Source organism: Arachis hypogaea, chromosome 1, assembly GCF_003086295.3.
Source record: "Arachis hypogaea cultivar Tifrunner chromosome 1, arahy.Tifrunner.gnm2.J5K5, whole genome shotgun sequence".
Lineage (NCBI taxonomy): Eukaryota > Viridiplantae > Streptophyta > Magnoliopsida > Fabales > Fabaceae > Arachis > Arachis hypogaea.
The window spans coordinates 99705539-99722608 of record NC_092036.1 but is presented as its reverse complement, the minus strand read 5'-3'; the positions used below and the strand labels follow the sequence as shown (position 1 = coordinate 99722608).

At 34.2% G+C, this 17070-nt stretch overlaps 2 protein-coding genes and 1 pseudogene across 26 annotated transcripts; all 3 read left to right on the top strand.

The window, feature by feature from the left end:
- The first annotated feature begins 669 nt into the window (after positions 1-669).
- Positions 670-12597, top strand: LOC112702570 (dnaJ homolog subfamily C GRV2). Of its 25 annotated transcripts, none has more exons than XM_072203594.1 (19): positions 678-951; positions 1028-1100; positions 1432-1487; positions 1701-1742; positions 1823-1873; positions 2907-3078; positions 4527-4697; positions 4866-5442; positions 5535-5853; positions 6009-6201; positions 6502-6707; positions 7175-7276; positions 7607-8930; positions 9033-9396; positions 9796-9878; positions 10048-10153; positions 10275-10682; positions 10787-11202; positions 11696-12597. In XM_072203594.1, the coding sequence occupies exons 16-18, from the start codon at positions 10151-10153 to the stop codon at positions 10916-10918; spliced, it is 543 nt and encodes a 180-aa protein (XP_072059695.1). In that variant the 5' UTR covers positions 678-951; positions 1028-1100; positions 1432-1487; positions 1701-1742; positions 1823-1873; positions 2907-3078; positions 4527-4697; positions 4866-5442; positions 5535-5853; positions 6009-6201; positions 6502-6707; positions 7175-7276; positions 7607-8930; positions 9033-9396; positions 9796-9878; positions 10048-10150; the 3' UTR covers positions 10919-11202; positions 11696-12597. The 25 variants fall into 24 exon arrangements, with proteins under 25 accessions (XP_072059729.1, XP_072059646.1, XP_072059838.1 ...); XM_072203644.1 differs by having other exon boundaries at positions 1701-1744; positions 10275-10667; XM_072203628.1 differs by lacking the exon at positions 1701-1742 and having other exon boundaries at positions 670-951; positions 10275-10667.
- Positions 12098-12297, top strand: LOC140175334 (dnaJ homolog subfamily C GRV2-like; the record flags this gene model as incomplete). Its single annotated transcript, XM_072203138.1, is given in 1 exon segment — positions 12098-12297. A coding segment is annotated over 1 exon segment (200 nt), but the record flags the coding sequence as incomplete, so codon positions are not given.
- A 4090-nt stretch (positions 12598-16687) lies between the features above and the next one.
- The window catches only part of LOC112702591 (N6-mAMP deaminase-like), an 8744-nt pseudogene continuing 8361 nt past the window's right edge, over positions 16688-17070 (top strand).

Here is a 17070-nt window from a genome sequence, read left to right as displayed (position 1 = left end):
ATTATTTCATCAAATTTATAATTTTAAAAATAAAAATATATAAATTAAGCTAATATATACAGAAAGAAGAGTAAAGCATAGTTGTAAAAACCGGACCGGACCGGCCGGTTCGACCGAAAAATCGATGAACCGAATTCTATACTGGTCTGGTATTTGAACCGCATAAAGAATTGAACCGGTCAAATTCGGTGTGAACCGGTGCGAACCGGTCAAAATCAGTGAGGTGGTCTGACCGAATCGTTTGAAAGAAAATATTTCCAAAATGCTTGAGGTAGGATTCGAACCCCTGTCCTCAAGGAAACCAAAAATTTTTACAACCACCAGAAGACTATGTTTTAGAATAAAGTTTATGTAAATTATAATACATATAGATATCTTCTATTAAATAGTTTACTTTTATTTAATTTATTTTAATTTTAATTATAAACTCACTCATTTTTAAATTAATTATATTTTTATTTAATAATAATGATAAACTCACTTATTTTTTTATAATTATATAATATTTATTAATATTATTTTTTAATAAATACTTATAATATACAATAGTATAAAAGATATAAACTAATTAATAAATTATTAAAATTTAAAAATAATAGTTATTTTAATATAAAAATAAAATAAAAATATTTATGATAGAATAAAAATAATAAAATATTTATTGTTCATGTTCGATAATATTTTAAAATAACTTGATATTTCAGAAACCCATACTCATTACCCTAACTACGCCGTGACGCTGTTGTCCTGGTTGGCCTCCGCGACGATCTCCGATCCTCTGGCGTTTACTGACGACCTTCTCTGTGACATCTCCTCCGGCATCGATCTCCATCGACGACATCTCCTACAGCGGCGATTTCATCCGGTGTCGTCTCCTGCAGCTTCCTCTCCTTGTCGTCCTCTGTGTCTTCTCCGCCAAAATCGTCAACGCCTTCCTGTTCGACGATCCAGGTTAGCTTCCTTTCCTTCCTTTCCTCTCCTTTCCTTCCTTTTTGACGAGTCTCCCCTTTCCTTCCTTACCATTCAGATCCGCCGCTAGGGATTGCATTCCGCAGGAGAGGAATTCCTTTGTCAACTTCCAAGCCAAAACCGGTGTAGAGGTTCGTTCCTCCTCTTACTGTATCGCAATACATAATTTGGACGTTTTGTCCGATTTCAACTTTTAGGGTTCGGAAGAAACTTTTGAAAGTGACGAGCAATAATTTGATTGAGAAAATAGTTAAAGGAAAATAATGCTCCTAAACTGTAGATGGTTATTGAATATGAAATGCTTTGAAGTGGTAAACATTGTGTTTCACTGGTTGGTGAATTAGCAAATCACCATTTCTTTTTTGTGCTTGTCATTGTGGGGGAAGAAAAGTATTTTCGAATGGTTATTGGGTTGATCAGTTTATCACATTGGCAAGAATAAGATTGTTTTTGATATTGCAGAATGCAGAACTGTGTCTGGTGTTGCTGGACCGTTGGATACTCTTGATAAAGTTAAGGTAATGACTAGTTTTGATGCTATGCTCATTGCATATTCTAGAATTTGAACTTTTCTCAATGAAATGTATCACTTTCTGTGCGGTGTGACTGAATTTTATACTGATCAACTGCAATAGGGACCAAAATTTCAAGAGATTGTTAAACTAGAAATTAAACTTTCTGTTTCTTGTGTAATTATTTGAACTAGAAATTAAACTTTCTTTCTTGTGCAGTGATCTTAGCAACAACCACATTGGAGGGCCATTCCATTCACTGTGTAATAAACATTGTGAATATAATGCTTAAAAAATAAATTATAAACATTGTGAATATACTGCTTTTGTGCTGTGTGCAGGCTGCCATTGTGAATTCACAGACCCTTGAAGAAGTTGCAAGACTTAAAAAGGTCCTTGCTTTTCTAGATCTGATGTTCACTTGTTCAATTTTGATTTTCGCTCTCTGCTGTTTACTTCTTAGATGACCCTTTCTTCTGATTGCTCATTTTTGTAAAGAGAATCTGTTGTCCTTTTTATTCCTCCTCTGCTGTCTAATTTTCTCTTTAATCCCAAAACAAAAAAAATCATTGAGCTGGTGTGAGTATATTATTGTCACTATAATTTTTGTTATTGTGAAAGCCATGTTATAGTTTGACAGATTAAGTACATGCGTTGAATGAGTTTCCTTTGTCCCTTTTGTGTTTCTTGTGTAGTTGCATTAGCAATTTTTCATGCTTAAAACCTACTTTACTTGTACAATATACTTGTTTGTTTACCTTTTCAAGAATTTTGTATTTGTCTTTATCCTGATTAAAGGTCAGTTTGTACGGTGTTTCTTTCCTTTACATATGTAATATGTAATTCACTTTTTGTTTTCTTTACCTTTTCTTCTTCCCTAAGTTGAGTATCCTATTCAAGTATTCATAGATACGAGGTTATTGTATTGATCATTTCAAACTTATTTTCTAATTATTTCAATGTTTGATTCTATATAAACATTCTTCAGTGTTCTAAGTAAATATTTTCTAGCTCTTCCTTATCACCTTTATGCCTTGAATTTTCCGAGTCCATATACTTGGCATTTATCATTTTAGTATGTTGTTTCTTTTATCTTTCTCCTTAACTTGTGGTGATCCGGTACACCTTAAAAATTGAGATTGAAAATTTTCAGGTATATGTGAAATTTTGTACTGAAAAGAACTCATTCATGAAGCTTTTCACCCACAATTGAAACTTACTATATCTCAATTCTGTTGGTTATTTATTCAAATTAGTATTTTGTTCTGTGGACCCGCTGTTACCTTGTGCCCATTTATGGAATCTGTTTGTCACTTAGCGTATGCACACACTATAACAGAAATTTCTGTTGCCCTGAAGCCTTGCGATAGCAGTAAATAAAATTGACCATTTTGTTGTGACAATAATATACTTGTTGATTTGTAGGTTAGGGACTTAAGCTCTCATCTGAATGCTCTAGCAGAGTCAGAAACAGAGGGTGTCCAAGGAGCTGCTGCGGTTTTTAATCAGGTCCCCCTTTAGAAACATAAACACAAATATGAAGGCTATGCTATAGACTGGAGTCTTCTTGTTCCCGGAGCCGGAAGGCTTGTATCTGGTAATATTTGGTTATTTTTTTTCTCTGTTTAGCTACATTTTATAAACATTGAATATTGACAATACTCGATTTGTTGGGCATACTGCTAGTGTTAAAGATCTGCAAGTTATATTGGGGGTTTATGAGACCTCTTAACTGTCAAATAGCAAGAGCACATGTTCTTTGTGATGTCATTGTAATTTCTAGTAATGAGAAGAACCGCGTTTCCCTAATTTCTTATTAACTTCACTTTGATATATATATATATGTAGCCATTTAACTAACAGCAAAATTGAGCAGTGTTTTCTCTGAACTTGTGTCTATTTCTCTCTGTTTCAAATTCCAATTACTTAGCTTCCTTTGAATTGTAGTTTTCATCATCTATTTTTTTTAATTAAAAATAAATGATAATCTCAAGTTTTTTTCCGTGAGACTGAGACTTAGATCCACCACTCTCTGATTCAGGTTAATTTAATTTATTTATTTATTTATTTATAATTAAAATAAAATGTGTAAGGAACCATCACTATCTCATTGGATTCAATACCCTAAAGCAGTAGTAGTTCATGCTTAGGGTTTCAGCTTTTATTATAATAATTATTGCTTTGTTTGTTTATTTTAATTATTTTTTGTCTCTCTTCCAATTAGAAGTACTCTAGAGCAATGGCAATCTCTATCTTTGAAACTGTTGCTATCAACAAACAACATTGTAGTGTGTCAAACAGTGAGATATATAGATATGGGTAATTTCATATGTGTAACATGTGCTTAATAACATGAATTATGTTATCAATAATCTGCTTAGTTTACTTAATTAATCAATGGCTTGCTATGTTATGTACATTATATAATAACAAATTAACAAGTTGGTTAATGGGTTTGCTTTGAGTATTTATGCTGGGATGGTTGTCAGAATAAATAAATCTTTGAATGGCATGTAATAGTTATTCATATGGCAAAGGAAACAGTTAGCATAAATCATACCCTTTAAATCCAAGTCTCTTCTTGTTATGTGGGGTGCTTTATTGTTACCTTTTTGGCTATTACCTATTGAAATGTCATGAAGTATGATATACAACTCTGATTAAAACCTACTTCTTAATAACTTGATTTAAATTTGATTAGTATAATAAATCAACTTTGAAATGGTATACCTAGATAGTGGTGTAAGTTATCTTTCTTTGACCATAGTCAATATTTTATATTTATATTTTTTGGGCATAACACCCAGTTGCTAAACCCAAAAGGATATCAAGGCATAGTTCAATTATTAAGCTTTTTTTGTGCAAAGTTCAAAACAAATATTTAGTATTCTCCTTTTTTTTCTCAATTGTTAAGCATTCTCCTTTTTTTTTCCCAACTGTTAAGCTATTTGGACTGCTGTCTAACATTAAAAGCAACAACAGTAATATGAAGCAGTAATTAAATTAAAGTTCTCCATCTTCAGGATTGAATGCTTGATTTTGTAGGTCCTCGGATTGATCGTCGTTGTCACTCTCTGTCTTGTCACCACCCTCCGTTTGCTCATAGTCGCTGGCGACAGAAGCAGTAGGTTCTGGGGCTGGTCGTCTTTGTCGTCTCCTTGCTCCGAGTCTCACCATCAGCTTCCTTCACGCAACTAAAAGTTGGTCCCCGATTTGGTGAGTTCCAACAAATTCCCCTGTTCTTTCTTTCTCAGTTTTGTTGCTGTATAATACATGACTACATTTTGATTTTGTTGTTGAAAATATCACTGAACTAGTATTTTTGCTGCTGAAAATAATCACTGGTATGAGTTTGTTACTAACGGCTGCACTTGCTTCAACTAGGATTATTAGTATCAATGGAAAACCATCAATTGTATACTAACAAGGATGAAGTTAAAAGAGTAGAAGAGGGTCGCATCATTATTTCAGATGCAATATTGGGCACTACTAGAAGAAAAGTTAAAGTTTTAGAAGTATCAAATAATCACATAGAAGAAGTTCAGAGACAGATACGGTGTTTTGATAATTCTTTGAGACTCTCATCCCAACATTTTTTACAAGGGCTTGTTTATTTTTGCGAGGGGGAGACATGGGTTTTTATTTACCAGCATTATGACAATGACTTAGCTGATGTCTGGGTCGAGGATTGGGACAAATTCAAGCTTTATCTAAAGCAATTTTTACAAGCTCTCGCAATATTATATGAAGGGAATAATATGTATCATGGGAACATAAAAGATTATAGTTTGGTAATAAGTGGGGATAGAGCTTTTGTGAGTGGAGTTGAGGGAAATCATCTTCCTGATGGTTTCCAAGATCAATTTTTTACTGATGAGATGGAGGCTCTACGTGAAGTTTTATTACAGAATCTCGATCAATCTCCAAAGGAAATCGATCTGTTTTTAGACTTTGTATCAACGTAAGTTAATTTATTCTTTTAGGTAGTATATGATTTTTATTTGAATTTTGTTTATATTTTATAGCTAACATTTATTATTATTATTATTTCAGGTGTGAATCATGGAATATGATTTTTTGTCATCCGATTTTCTTAGATTTTCAACATAAATTATATTATTTTCTTATTGCAAACCAATATTTAAATGAGCATTTAAGAGGTATCGCCTACGCTCAACAGCTGTCATCAATAATTGAAGGGCTGCTTCAAAACTGGGGGGTATATAAGGTAAATTGGCTCAATGGAGTGAACCGAGTGAACGATCCGGTGATGATGCAAAGATTGAACAGTGGAAACTATAGAAATTGTGGTACTGTTACTCTTGTGTTTCTTCGATTTGTAAGGAACTGTATTGCTCACCTTGACATGAGGGTAAATTATTTTTTTTATATTTATACTTTAAATTTAATTTAATTATAGTATTTTGATATTTTCACAAAAATAAATATTATCTAAATATTGTTATATTTTTTTAAATTATATACTAAGTATTATTTTATTTTTTTATATAATTTTTTTTCAAACAGGCAAATGTTGCGGTGTTTCAAGAAGCTAAAACTTTGGCGAGAAATATTGAAGAATCCTACCCTTATTTTCTATTTGCATTACATGATGCATTTGTGCAAAACGGAATTTATATATTTGATAAGCCCTAATGGCTTATCTAAAGCTTTCCAAGCTGCCTCTGCGTGCACTAATTCAGCTATTATCTCGAACTTGGTATGATGATGTTCTTTAAGCATAAACAACTGTTCTCCTAGATATTGGCATCTTAATTCATGTTACCATTTGATATTGAAATAATGCGATGGTTTATGTATTGTCTTGTCTCACAAATTAACATCAGCAGTAATAACAGAGTAATTTTTGTTGCAGAAATCCACTGTTGGGTTGTCCTAGTTGCGGGACATCTTAATTATAACATCATTAATCTTCCTTCCACATTTGAATTATTTATTGCTTGTAGTGAGTTTCTTTTGTTTTTTTTTTTCAACCTTAAAGCTTATAAATGTAATGCAGCAAAAGAGGCAGTTGGAGCAGAAGATACCCCCTTGGGAGGTTGGTCTGTAAGGTTGCATTCTGTTGCCCAGGGAACTCTGAATGTTCCAGGATTGAGCTTAGGAGTTGGTCCAAAAGGAGGACTTGGTGAACATGGTGATGTTGTATCTTGACAGTTCATTCTTACAAAGGTGTCACTCGTGGAAAGGCGTCCTGAGAATTACGAAGTAAGTGAAGACAACTAGTAATATAGAAAAATATGTGTAAATGCTTTGGGAAATCTATCATCGTCTAACATAAGAATGTATGCATCGAGTTGCACAACTAGTTTCTGGAATTTAGTTCTGATATATCTAGAACAACACACACATTATCAGCTTTTTATAATTTGAAGTACATGCAGATTTGTTGACCACCTATTTTGTGTATTGTTAAGGGCCTATATATTTAAGTTGTCATGTAGCAAGCAGCATCATTCTTTGTTTATCCAGGGCAAAATAGGATTTAAGGAAGAATGGAAGTTTTATACAACTTCAATTAATGTACAATTTTGTGTATGTCAATAGTTTTATGTAGTCTTTATGCATATCGGACTGAACCTGCTTTATATCAGTACATTTCTATCTCCATGTAAGATGATTTTTACTTGGAGAGCTTATATCATATATTGGGAATTTTCACTACATGTGTGCAGGCTGTTACTGTTTGTCCTTTGTCTTCAGTAAGCTCCCTTGTTCGGTTTGCTGAAGAGCCCCAGATGTTTGCAGTTGAATTCAGTGATGGATGCCCTATCCATGTATGCAATGTTATGCTATTGCAATTATGAAATTTTATGCTCTGAAATTTCTCATTTGTATGGTACTAATTGTAGGCTGTTTGTGATGCAATTCAAACTGAAGTAGGTAGATGTAACTCATCTTGGTTAAGAATTTCGACTATGGCATGTATAGATGGAAGTAAAGTATGGCAGTTCATTTGCTAGTTTAATTGCGTAGAATCTTGATATCAATTTTAAACATTTTACCATACTGAGGCAAATGGTTATATGGTATATTTTTATTTTCCAAAATAAAGAAATCCTGCATTGTCTAAGTGCATCTTTGAGTTTTGGTGATGTTTTGTGCAGGGTCAATGTCCCATACTTGTATTGCCAAGGCTGACAATGCCTGGTCATCGGATTGATCCTCCCTGTGGAAGTGTTTATTTGCAATATGGTCAGCAAAAGTCAGTTGCTGATGCTGAAAGTGCTTCAAAGCATTTGAATTTTGAAACATTTAACAGCAGCTGCCAAGGATGCTGTTGCTGAAGGTGGTTCCATTCCTGGATCAAGAGCTAAACTATGGGGAAGAATAAGGGAGTTCAATGCATGTATACCTTTTAGTGAGGTTACCTTGGCCTTGATTACTATGCTTCCTGCAGCTCCAAATCTTCCTCCAGAATCTCCTCCTTTGCCACCCCGTCACCAAAAGCTGCTGCAACTGTGATGGGTTTTATTGCTTGTTTACATCGACTACTTGCATCAAGAAGTGCCGCATCACACGTGATGTCTTTTCCAGCAGCAGTTGGAAGGATAATGGGTTTACTTAGAAATGGTTCAGAGGGTGTTGCTTCTGAGGCTGCCGGGCTTGTTGCAGCAGTCATTGTGGTGGGCCTGGTGATGCTAATGTGATGGATTCTAAAGGAGAGTGGCACGCAACAATTATGCATACGAAGTCCGTATTGTTTGCTAATTAGAGTTATGTCATTATTCTTGTCAACAGATTGAAGCCTACGTCAGTATCACCTTTGCTGTCAATGGCTGTGGTTGAAGTGCTCGAGGCTATGATTTGTGATATGATTTGTGATCCACATGGGGAAACTACTCAATATAATGTTTTTGTTTAGGTGTTGCGCCAAGTTGCTGGGTTAAAGCGTCGTTTGTTTGCACTATTTGGTCATCTTACCGAAAGTGTTAGAGAGACAGTAGCTGTTATTATGCGATCAATTGCTGAAGAAGATGCTATTGCTGTGGAGTCCATGCGAGAGGCTTCTGTGCGTGATGCTGCTTTGTTGAGGCATTTATTGCACTCCTTTTTCCTTCCTGCCGGTGAACGCTGTGAAGTTAGTCGACAACTTGTTGCTCTTTGGGCGGATTCCTATCAACCCGCTTTGGAGCTATTGTCTTGAATTCTGCCTCCCGGACTTGTTGCTTATTTGCATACATGCTCTGATGGAGTTCAACGTGAAGAATCAAATCAAGAGGAGTCATCAACCGGGAGAAGAAAACGACGCTTACTTCAGCAGAGGAAATGTCGCATTGGGAGAGGACTACAAGTGCAAGGGCAATGGCAATTGTATATGAGCAGCACTACAAGACTGTTGGTTATTTTTCAGGCACAGCTCACATTACTGTTCTCCTGGATAGGACAGATGACAGATCTCTGAGACACAGACCTCTTTTTCTTTTGAAGGTCTTTGTAAATTTAATCTACTTATTCTTTCTTGTTTTCTCTTTCCTTTTGGTGATTTCACTTTACAAGCTCTACTCAAAGTTAAATTCAACTCAATTTCAGGCTTTGATGAAGGATTTAGCTAATGCAGAGGCTTATGTTCTAGTTGGAGCCTGTGTATTAGCTGTCAATCTTCTTACAGTGGTCCATGAAGCTTTGGAGAGGACAGCTATTCCTTTGCAATCAAATTTGATTGCAGCTACGGCTTTTATGGAGCCACTCAAGGAATGGATGTATATTGACAAAGAAGGTGCTCAAATTGGACCTGTGGAAAAAAGATGCTATTAGAAGGTTATGGTCCAAGAAGGCTATTGATTGGACAACAAGGTGTTGGGCCTCTGGGATGCTAGATTGGAAGAAGTTGCGTGATATTCGTGAGCTTCGCTGGGCACTTGCCCTTAGAGTTCCTGTCCTTACCCCACCTCAGGTAGAGTCATCATCTTTGGTGGAAGATATTCATACAAACATCAATTGTTCTGTAAATATTTTCTCTATCTCGAATTCTTTATTATTTCTTGTCTGATATGTGGCGTGAATTGGCTTTTTTTTTTTGCTATTAATCTTTCATGGCCTGAAACCTTATTATTCTTGATGACTTGAATTTATTTATTTTTGGTACAAAAAATCTAATGAGAAAAGCAACATATGTTTAGGTGCCACTATCTTCAATCTCCTATAATAACTTATTTACCAATTACAATTCTATATTTAATTTGCTTACATTTGCAAAAATTTACCCAACTATTCTCTTTGCCGCAAAATTATTTTTTTAGCCTCAAGTTTCTGTGCCTGTTATATTCTTCTGAAAATTGGCATGTTCATTTAGATGATGCTGGAGAAATTGTTACTCCAACTCCTGGAGTAAAACGAATCTTGTCAAGTCCATGTTGCCTTCCTCACATTGCACAGGTACTTCAAAGGTTTCTCCTTATTATTTGGCCATGTATGAAAATATGTTTGTTCTGTGATATACTACTACTTTAATAAAATTTCTTTTTCAAAGATTATAGGAATTGTCTCCTTGCTTGTTAACCTTATCATATTTAGTTCAAGTTGTCTGTTGTTTACTATGTGATAGGTATGGTTTCAGTTGATTTTTAGTATTTTCTACCCTTCCAATAATTCACCACTCTCTCGGCTGCGCTGCTATTCGCTTCGCTCATAGCTGCTTGTTCGCTTATATGGTCTCGTCTTCGTAGCTCTCAAGCTTTGCTTATAATATTTAAATCTATTTTTTATTTTTCTTTTCATTGTTTTCCCTCTTTTGTTGTGTGTGTTGGGGGGTGGGTTGTTTTATGAATTCAGGCCATTCTCTCTGGGGAACCAAGTATTGTTGAGGCAGCTGCTGCATTGTTGAAGGCTATTGTTACCAGGGATCCCAAGGCCATGATACGTCTATACAGCACCAGTGCATTTTATTTTGCACTGGCCTATCCAGGATCTAATCTACTTTCAATTGGGCAACTCTTTACCGTCACCCTTGTCCACCAAGGATTTCATGGTGGCGAAGAGGCTGCGGTTTCAGCTTCATTGCCTTTGGCAAAACGCAGTGTTCTTGGTGGACTTCTTCCTGAATCTTTGTTGTATGTATTGAAGCGCAGTGGTCCAGCAGCATTTGCTGCTGCAATGGTATCAGATTCTGACACTCCTGAGATAATATGGACTCATAAAATGAGGGCAGAAAATTTAATACGTCAGGTATTGCAAATTAAGGTCTGATGTGTATGGTTTTTTATAGAATACAAGTGTACTTCCCAAACTACCTTTCCGGTATTGTTCATGCGGTTCGGTTTATCCCTGTTCACTGTATTTATCAGGTTTTGCAACACCTTGGTGATTTTCCACAGAAATTGTCACAGTATTGCCATGTTTTGTATGACTATGCCCCAATGCCTCCAGTTAAATACCCTGAACTTAGAGATGAAATGTGGTGTCATCATTATTACTAGAGGAATCTGTGTGATGAAATCCGCTTTCCAAATTGGCCTATTGTTGAGCAGCTTGCAAGATCCTTGAAATATCCTTGGATGATGTATCCAGTGATGATGTAAATAAAAAGCACTATTCGGAGGTATCAGATGAAACATCTAGCTAATCAAAGCAAATTGAAAATATCGACGAGGAAAAGTTAAAGCGACGATATCGAAAACTTGCTATGAAATATCATCCTGTCAAAAACCCTGAAGGAAGGGAGAAGTTTCTTGCTATACAGAAGGCTTATGAACGCCTCCAGGTAAACATAGTTTGCATGTTACAAGCTTATTTGGATTCATATATCAATAGAAGTTACTAGGATAGCGTGATATTCAGCACAACTATCCTCGTGTTGAAGTTAACTGCTTGTTATTTTGAAGTCTTCAAATGCCCATGGGGACATGTTTTGTTGTCTTAACTTCTTAATTTTTGATATGTAAGTATATCATGCAAACAAGTCCATGTACTTTCTTTAGTGTGAGAAATGAGAAATGGTGTGATAGCCCCTTGTCACCCAGATTGGGAGAGTTTTGTAGATGCATAAACTGTTTTGTTCTTTTCTCCTTTTGCAAGCCAGCTATAGACAGGCTGTTATATGCATGCACAGATTTGGGGTGGCAAAATCATGATGTATGTTAAAATTTCTTTTTGCTTCTTGGGGGAATTTATGTGATATAATATCATTTGCTTGCAACAGTAGGTTTTTATATCCTAATTCACTGAATATTTACCTTTTGCGAACTGTATCTTAGGCTACCACGTAAGGATTGCAAGGTCCTCAGCCTTGGAGATTGCTTCTTTTGCTGAAGGGGACAATGCATTTTATACAGAAGATATAGAGACATATTGGAGCTATTCAAATATGCTGGCTATCCCATGTTGTTAAGTGCTGTTACTGTGGACAAGGATGATAAGAATTTTCTTTCTTTCAGATGGAGCACCTCTCCTTGTTGCAGCATCAGAGCTTGTTTGCCTGGCGTAAAATTCCATTCTAGCTCATGCTGCTCGTTGACTTTTATTGTGGCCAGATGTGCATCTTCATTGAATGGAGAAGAGCTGGTGAGAGATGGAGGAGTGCAACTTCTTGCAACTCTTCTTTCCCGTTGCATGTATGTTGTTCAACCATCTACTCCTGGAAATGAACCACAAACATCATGCGAACATTTTCAGTTCTTAGTCAATTTGAGGCTGCCGGATCTGAAATACTCGAGTTTTCTGGGCTAGTTCCAGACATTGTGCACGGCACTGAGTTTGAGCTTCTACCAGGAGCTGTTGATGCTGCTCTACAGTCTATTGCCAATGTTTCTGTTTCATCTGAGTTGCAGGATGCTTTATTGAGGGCTGATGTTTTATGGTATGTCAATTATTTTTTTTTTTGGGGATAAAATGCTTAGTATTTGTCTCTCAACTATAGGTATGCAGGAGGATGTCCCATGTGAGTTTAGGGCTTAGTTAGCAAACTTGGTGTTTATATGTGCCTGTGTCGCCAAATAGCTTAAGTATTTATTTAGTAAGATGAGCTTTACCATTACATGAAAATTTACTGTGTATGAAAGTAACTCTGTAAACAGCTATCTACTAAGCTCTCTAAATTTTGCAAAGGCTTAATTTTCAAAGCTTACTATATATTACTTATGAAACTGATTGATCTCAACATCTGATTGGGTTCAAAACCCGTTTTACTAAGTTCATCCATACATGACAAAGATGTTTCATGTGTGCGCTCTTGGTGGAGCAGATAATACCAACAGTACTTATGCACTAGAGTGGTTAATTTTTTTTGAGAAATGCCTGGCATATTATTTGGCAACTATTTTAGAACGATCTGTCCACTCCTATATCGGTGGAGCTAAAAAGGGAATGATGTATGTTAAGTCTAGCTATAATTCGATGATAATTTATGGTGGTATCATACTGTCTCCCTTTCTTATCATTTTTATGTTTAAAGTGTTGTGTCTAGTTGGGAATTGTCTAGCTATTCTATGTTGTAGTATTATCATAATTTTTGTGGGTTTTGAGCTGATCATTTGATAGGAGATACCTCTTTAAACCTAGCCTTTCCTTGTCTTTATCATTGCGGATTCAATCCTGGGTTCGTCTTTCTCTTGGGACTTCCATTTCTTTCGTAACCTTAATGATAGGGAATCCTTTCAACCTTTGGCTCTCTTAGGTATCCTTGATGATTTTTCTGTCTTCTAACCACTGACAATAGGATATTGTCTCTTGATTCCTCTGGTAGTTTTAGCTGTAAATCTCACTTTCAATTTTTAAAAAGAATTACAGATTGAAGAAAAATTTTGAGTAAAATGATCATGATAGTATTTCATTAAGCGGCAGCAGCAATTGCCATAGGAAATAGTTGACAACAGGAAATTTTATGCAATAAACTGAAATCAAAGATGCATCCAGTCCTGAAATACAAAAGGATGAGACAGGCTTTGAGAAACCATGTCCATACACACTACGATGCGCAACACAAGTATATTAAGTAAAATTTGCATTCCAAATAGAAAATTAGATAATAACTATATACCTTAATGACATATCAAACCGGTCTTAAATTGTAAGACACCTAGTCCCTCACTGATAGGTTCCAAATTTTGGGACAATGAGTTTGCATGCTTACATACTGCAAATAAGAATAAGATTCCATTAGAACAATTGTTAGGAACCTTAAGAGCTTCAATAACCGAATTAAAGCATATATTGGCACTCCCAAGCCACTATCTTATTTCAAATAACATACATTTTCAAATTAGCACACAATTTAGCCATATGTTGATTTTAACCCATTTAAATTGTCAGCTAACATCAATTTCATTTTATTGGGTAATTCTTTAATACTTCTTGTCTATATGGTTGATAACATGATATATAGTTCAATAAGGATGAATATGTGATCCTCCTTTTAGGAAATGTATATCCTATAGTCGGCCAATGACTTTCACAGTTATACTGTATCATGTTGAACATACAACAAAGACAATACACACAATTTTATAATAATTTCTATATCTAATGTTAGCCAAAGTAAGTGAATAAATTAATTGGTGCTATTTTTTTAATAAATTATGTATAATTTAAAACTCCTTTTAATCGTCTTTATCATCATCTTCTTCTTTCAAAAATTTTCATAATTCTTCTTATTTTATCCTTCTAGCAAGAATCAGTATCACGATTAAAAAATTCCGGTGTCAAACGGTTAAAAAATTTCGGTACTATTTTTTAAATAAATTTTGCACAACTCAAAAGTTCTTTTCCTTTCCTTTCTCTGATTTCACCCTCCTAATAAGAACAAAAAAGAAAAAAAAATCAAACAAAAAATAAAAAATGTTGCAATAACCACTAGGAGGAGGAAGAGGAGAAAAAAAAATAAGAAAAGAATATGGCAACAACAAGACGATAATGAGGATAAAACACGCAAAGAAAAAAAAAAGAACATGAAGAAGAAGAATTGTGTGATTCATGCACAGGATGTGTGAGTGATTTTTATTAGGTTTGTGTCAACTTAATAGGACTTGGTTGATAAAAATATTTAAATATATAACGAGACCAAAAATATATATATAATAAATTATTATTTCTATTTATAAAAATTTAAAATATTAACAAATATATCCATTGATAAAAGAAATTAATTTTGTACTCATAAAAGATAAAAAGTTATTATTATTATTTATAAAATTTTAAAATATTAATAAAACTATACATGAATAAAATTAATACTTATGTATTTTTGTGACATCAAAACTATTTTTATGGGTAAAAAACTAAATATAAATAATTTTTCATTATATTAAAGTTTTATAGTTAGAAATTAGGATAGAAATTAGGATATATATATAAAATGTTATGAGTAGAGTCTATCTTTTTAGGTTTGATTCGGTACGAAAAAATTTTAATTTTTTAAAATAATTTATTAAAATTAGTTGTTAATAAGCATAAACTACAAAAATTATGTTTGAAGAAATTATTTTTAGTATTTAAAATATTTTTAATAGATCTAAATATAATAAATATAAAATTTATTAATATAAAATTGTATTGAATTTTTAATTTTCAAAAAAATATTTTTATAAATATTTTCAAAAGGAGCCTTAACTTCTCAAAACTAGAAGTATATGTATATGATTAGCACCATTTTTTCAAAATACTTTTTTAAATTGAATTTAATTGGGAAAAAAAAAGAAAATTAACCAGTATCAATAAAAAATAAAAATTTAGTTACTTTTGAATTAAAATATTACTATTTACATGGTGAAGTCTTATGCCTAATTTTTTTTGTAAAATTAATAATTAAATATTATTAAATAATTTAATATATTTAATTAAATTATTATTTAATATTTTTAAATTATTATCTTCGAATAAGATAATTCACCAATTCACATATTAAAACAAGAGTAAATTATTATTTCTACTCACAGAAGTTAAAAATGATGATATATCTATTCATAAAAGACAAAAATTACTATTTATACTTATAAAAAATAGATTTCTACGAACAAAATTATTCAAACCCTAAAAAATTAAATAAAATTCTTAAACTATTCTTTTTTTCACCACTATTACCATCATTTCTCCCTTATCTCTCTCTCTCTCTCTCAATATTCTTAGCTACTCAAATTCCAAATTCTACCACCACTCTCTTCTCCAACTATCACCATCACTGCCTCCATTACCATCACTATCACTGCCATCGCCATCCCTACCCTTCCTTCCTCCTTCTTCTTCTTCTTTCACTTCTTCGCCATATGCTGAAAGATTCTCTTTGTATACAAAAAAACAAGCACAATAAACTACATAAAAAAAATTCAAACACACCTTTACGCTGAAAACAATACAACAAATTCGAAAATTTTCTTTTTTTTTTCCATACAAAAAAAAAGATGATTTCTCCCACCTGTCTAAATCACTAATGTTACGTTCATCTAATACTAATTTGATTTAGATAAATCTATGAAGATGATAACATAATAATGAAAAGAGGGATCTTTATTTACTTGAGGAGGAGAAGATCGGAGAGAGTGCGTGGGAGCTTGATGCGGCCAAATTCGAAGGCGGTGAGGTAGATGCAGAAAAGGCCAGTGGCGAAAAGGAAGAATACAGCGACGGCCGTGGCGAATTCGCAGCTGTTGAGAGGGAACTTCTCCGATTTGGACTTCTTGGCGGCGGGGGAGTCGTCCTCGCCATTGTTCTCGAGGTCCTAACGAGCAACCTACTGGTATCGACCGCCATGACGCTCTGCGGCATCCTTAGATCTAGGATTTCTTTGCGTTAGATGATTATACTGGAGATGATGGTGCTGGTGTTGTTGAGTTGCTACCGACACCGATGAGAGAGTGTGTGGCGAAGAGGTTAAGGTGGCGGTTGAGGGGGAGGGTAAGGCGGTGATACTGAGCGGCGATGAGATCAATGTTAGGATTGGAGTCGCTGAGAACGTTGAGATAGAGAAGAGGGAGATGATGGTTGTAGTAGTGGAGAGAATGGTATAGAGAATTTTATTTAATTTTCGAGGGTTTAGATAATTTTGTCTACAAAAATTTATTTTTTATGAATACAAATGATAATTTCTGTTTTCTATAAATAGATATGACGGTATTTTCAACTTTTGTAGATAAAAATAATAGTTTATTCTTAAAAAAATTATAAATTTAAAATTGATTAAAACTTATTTTTTACCTTATTTTTTAATTTTTTGAACGTACAAATACAAATACCAACACTAAGTATTTCAAAGATAGGAAATAATAGTTGAATATTCAAAATTAACAGCAAGTATAACATTGATTGGGATCTTATCACAATGATCGTGGCATGAACCCTAAATCCTCAACATGTTTGAGTGCTGTTTTTTTTTTTTTTTTGTCTGATACACGCCCTTGGATGAGTTCAGTGAATGGCCATTGGCCAGTCTCTTCTGAACCAACCAGAGTGTACTCTTACTCTTACCCAACACCCAACGAAGCACTTGCAGTTTCAGTTTCAGTGTTGAGGAAGAAGAAAAGATGGAGTGGTGGATGTCAATGCCAAAGGTGAAACTCCATGCTCACCTCAATGGATCCATCAGAGGCTCCACTCTCCTGTACTCCTTTTCTCCTTTCCTCTCTCTCTCTTGTTTTTTTTC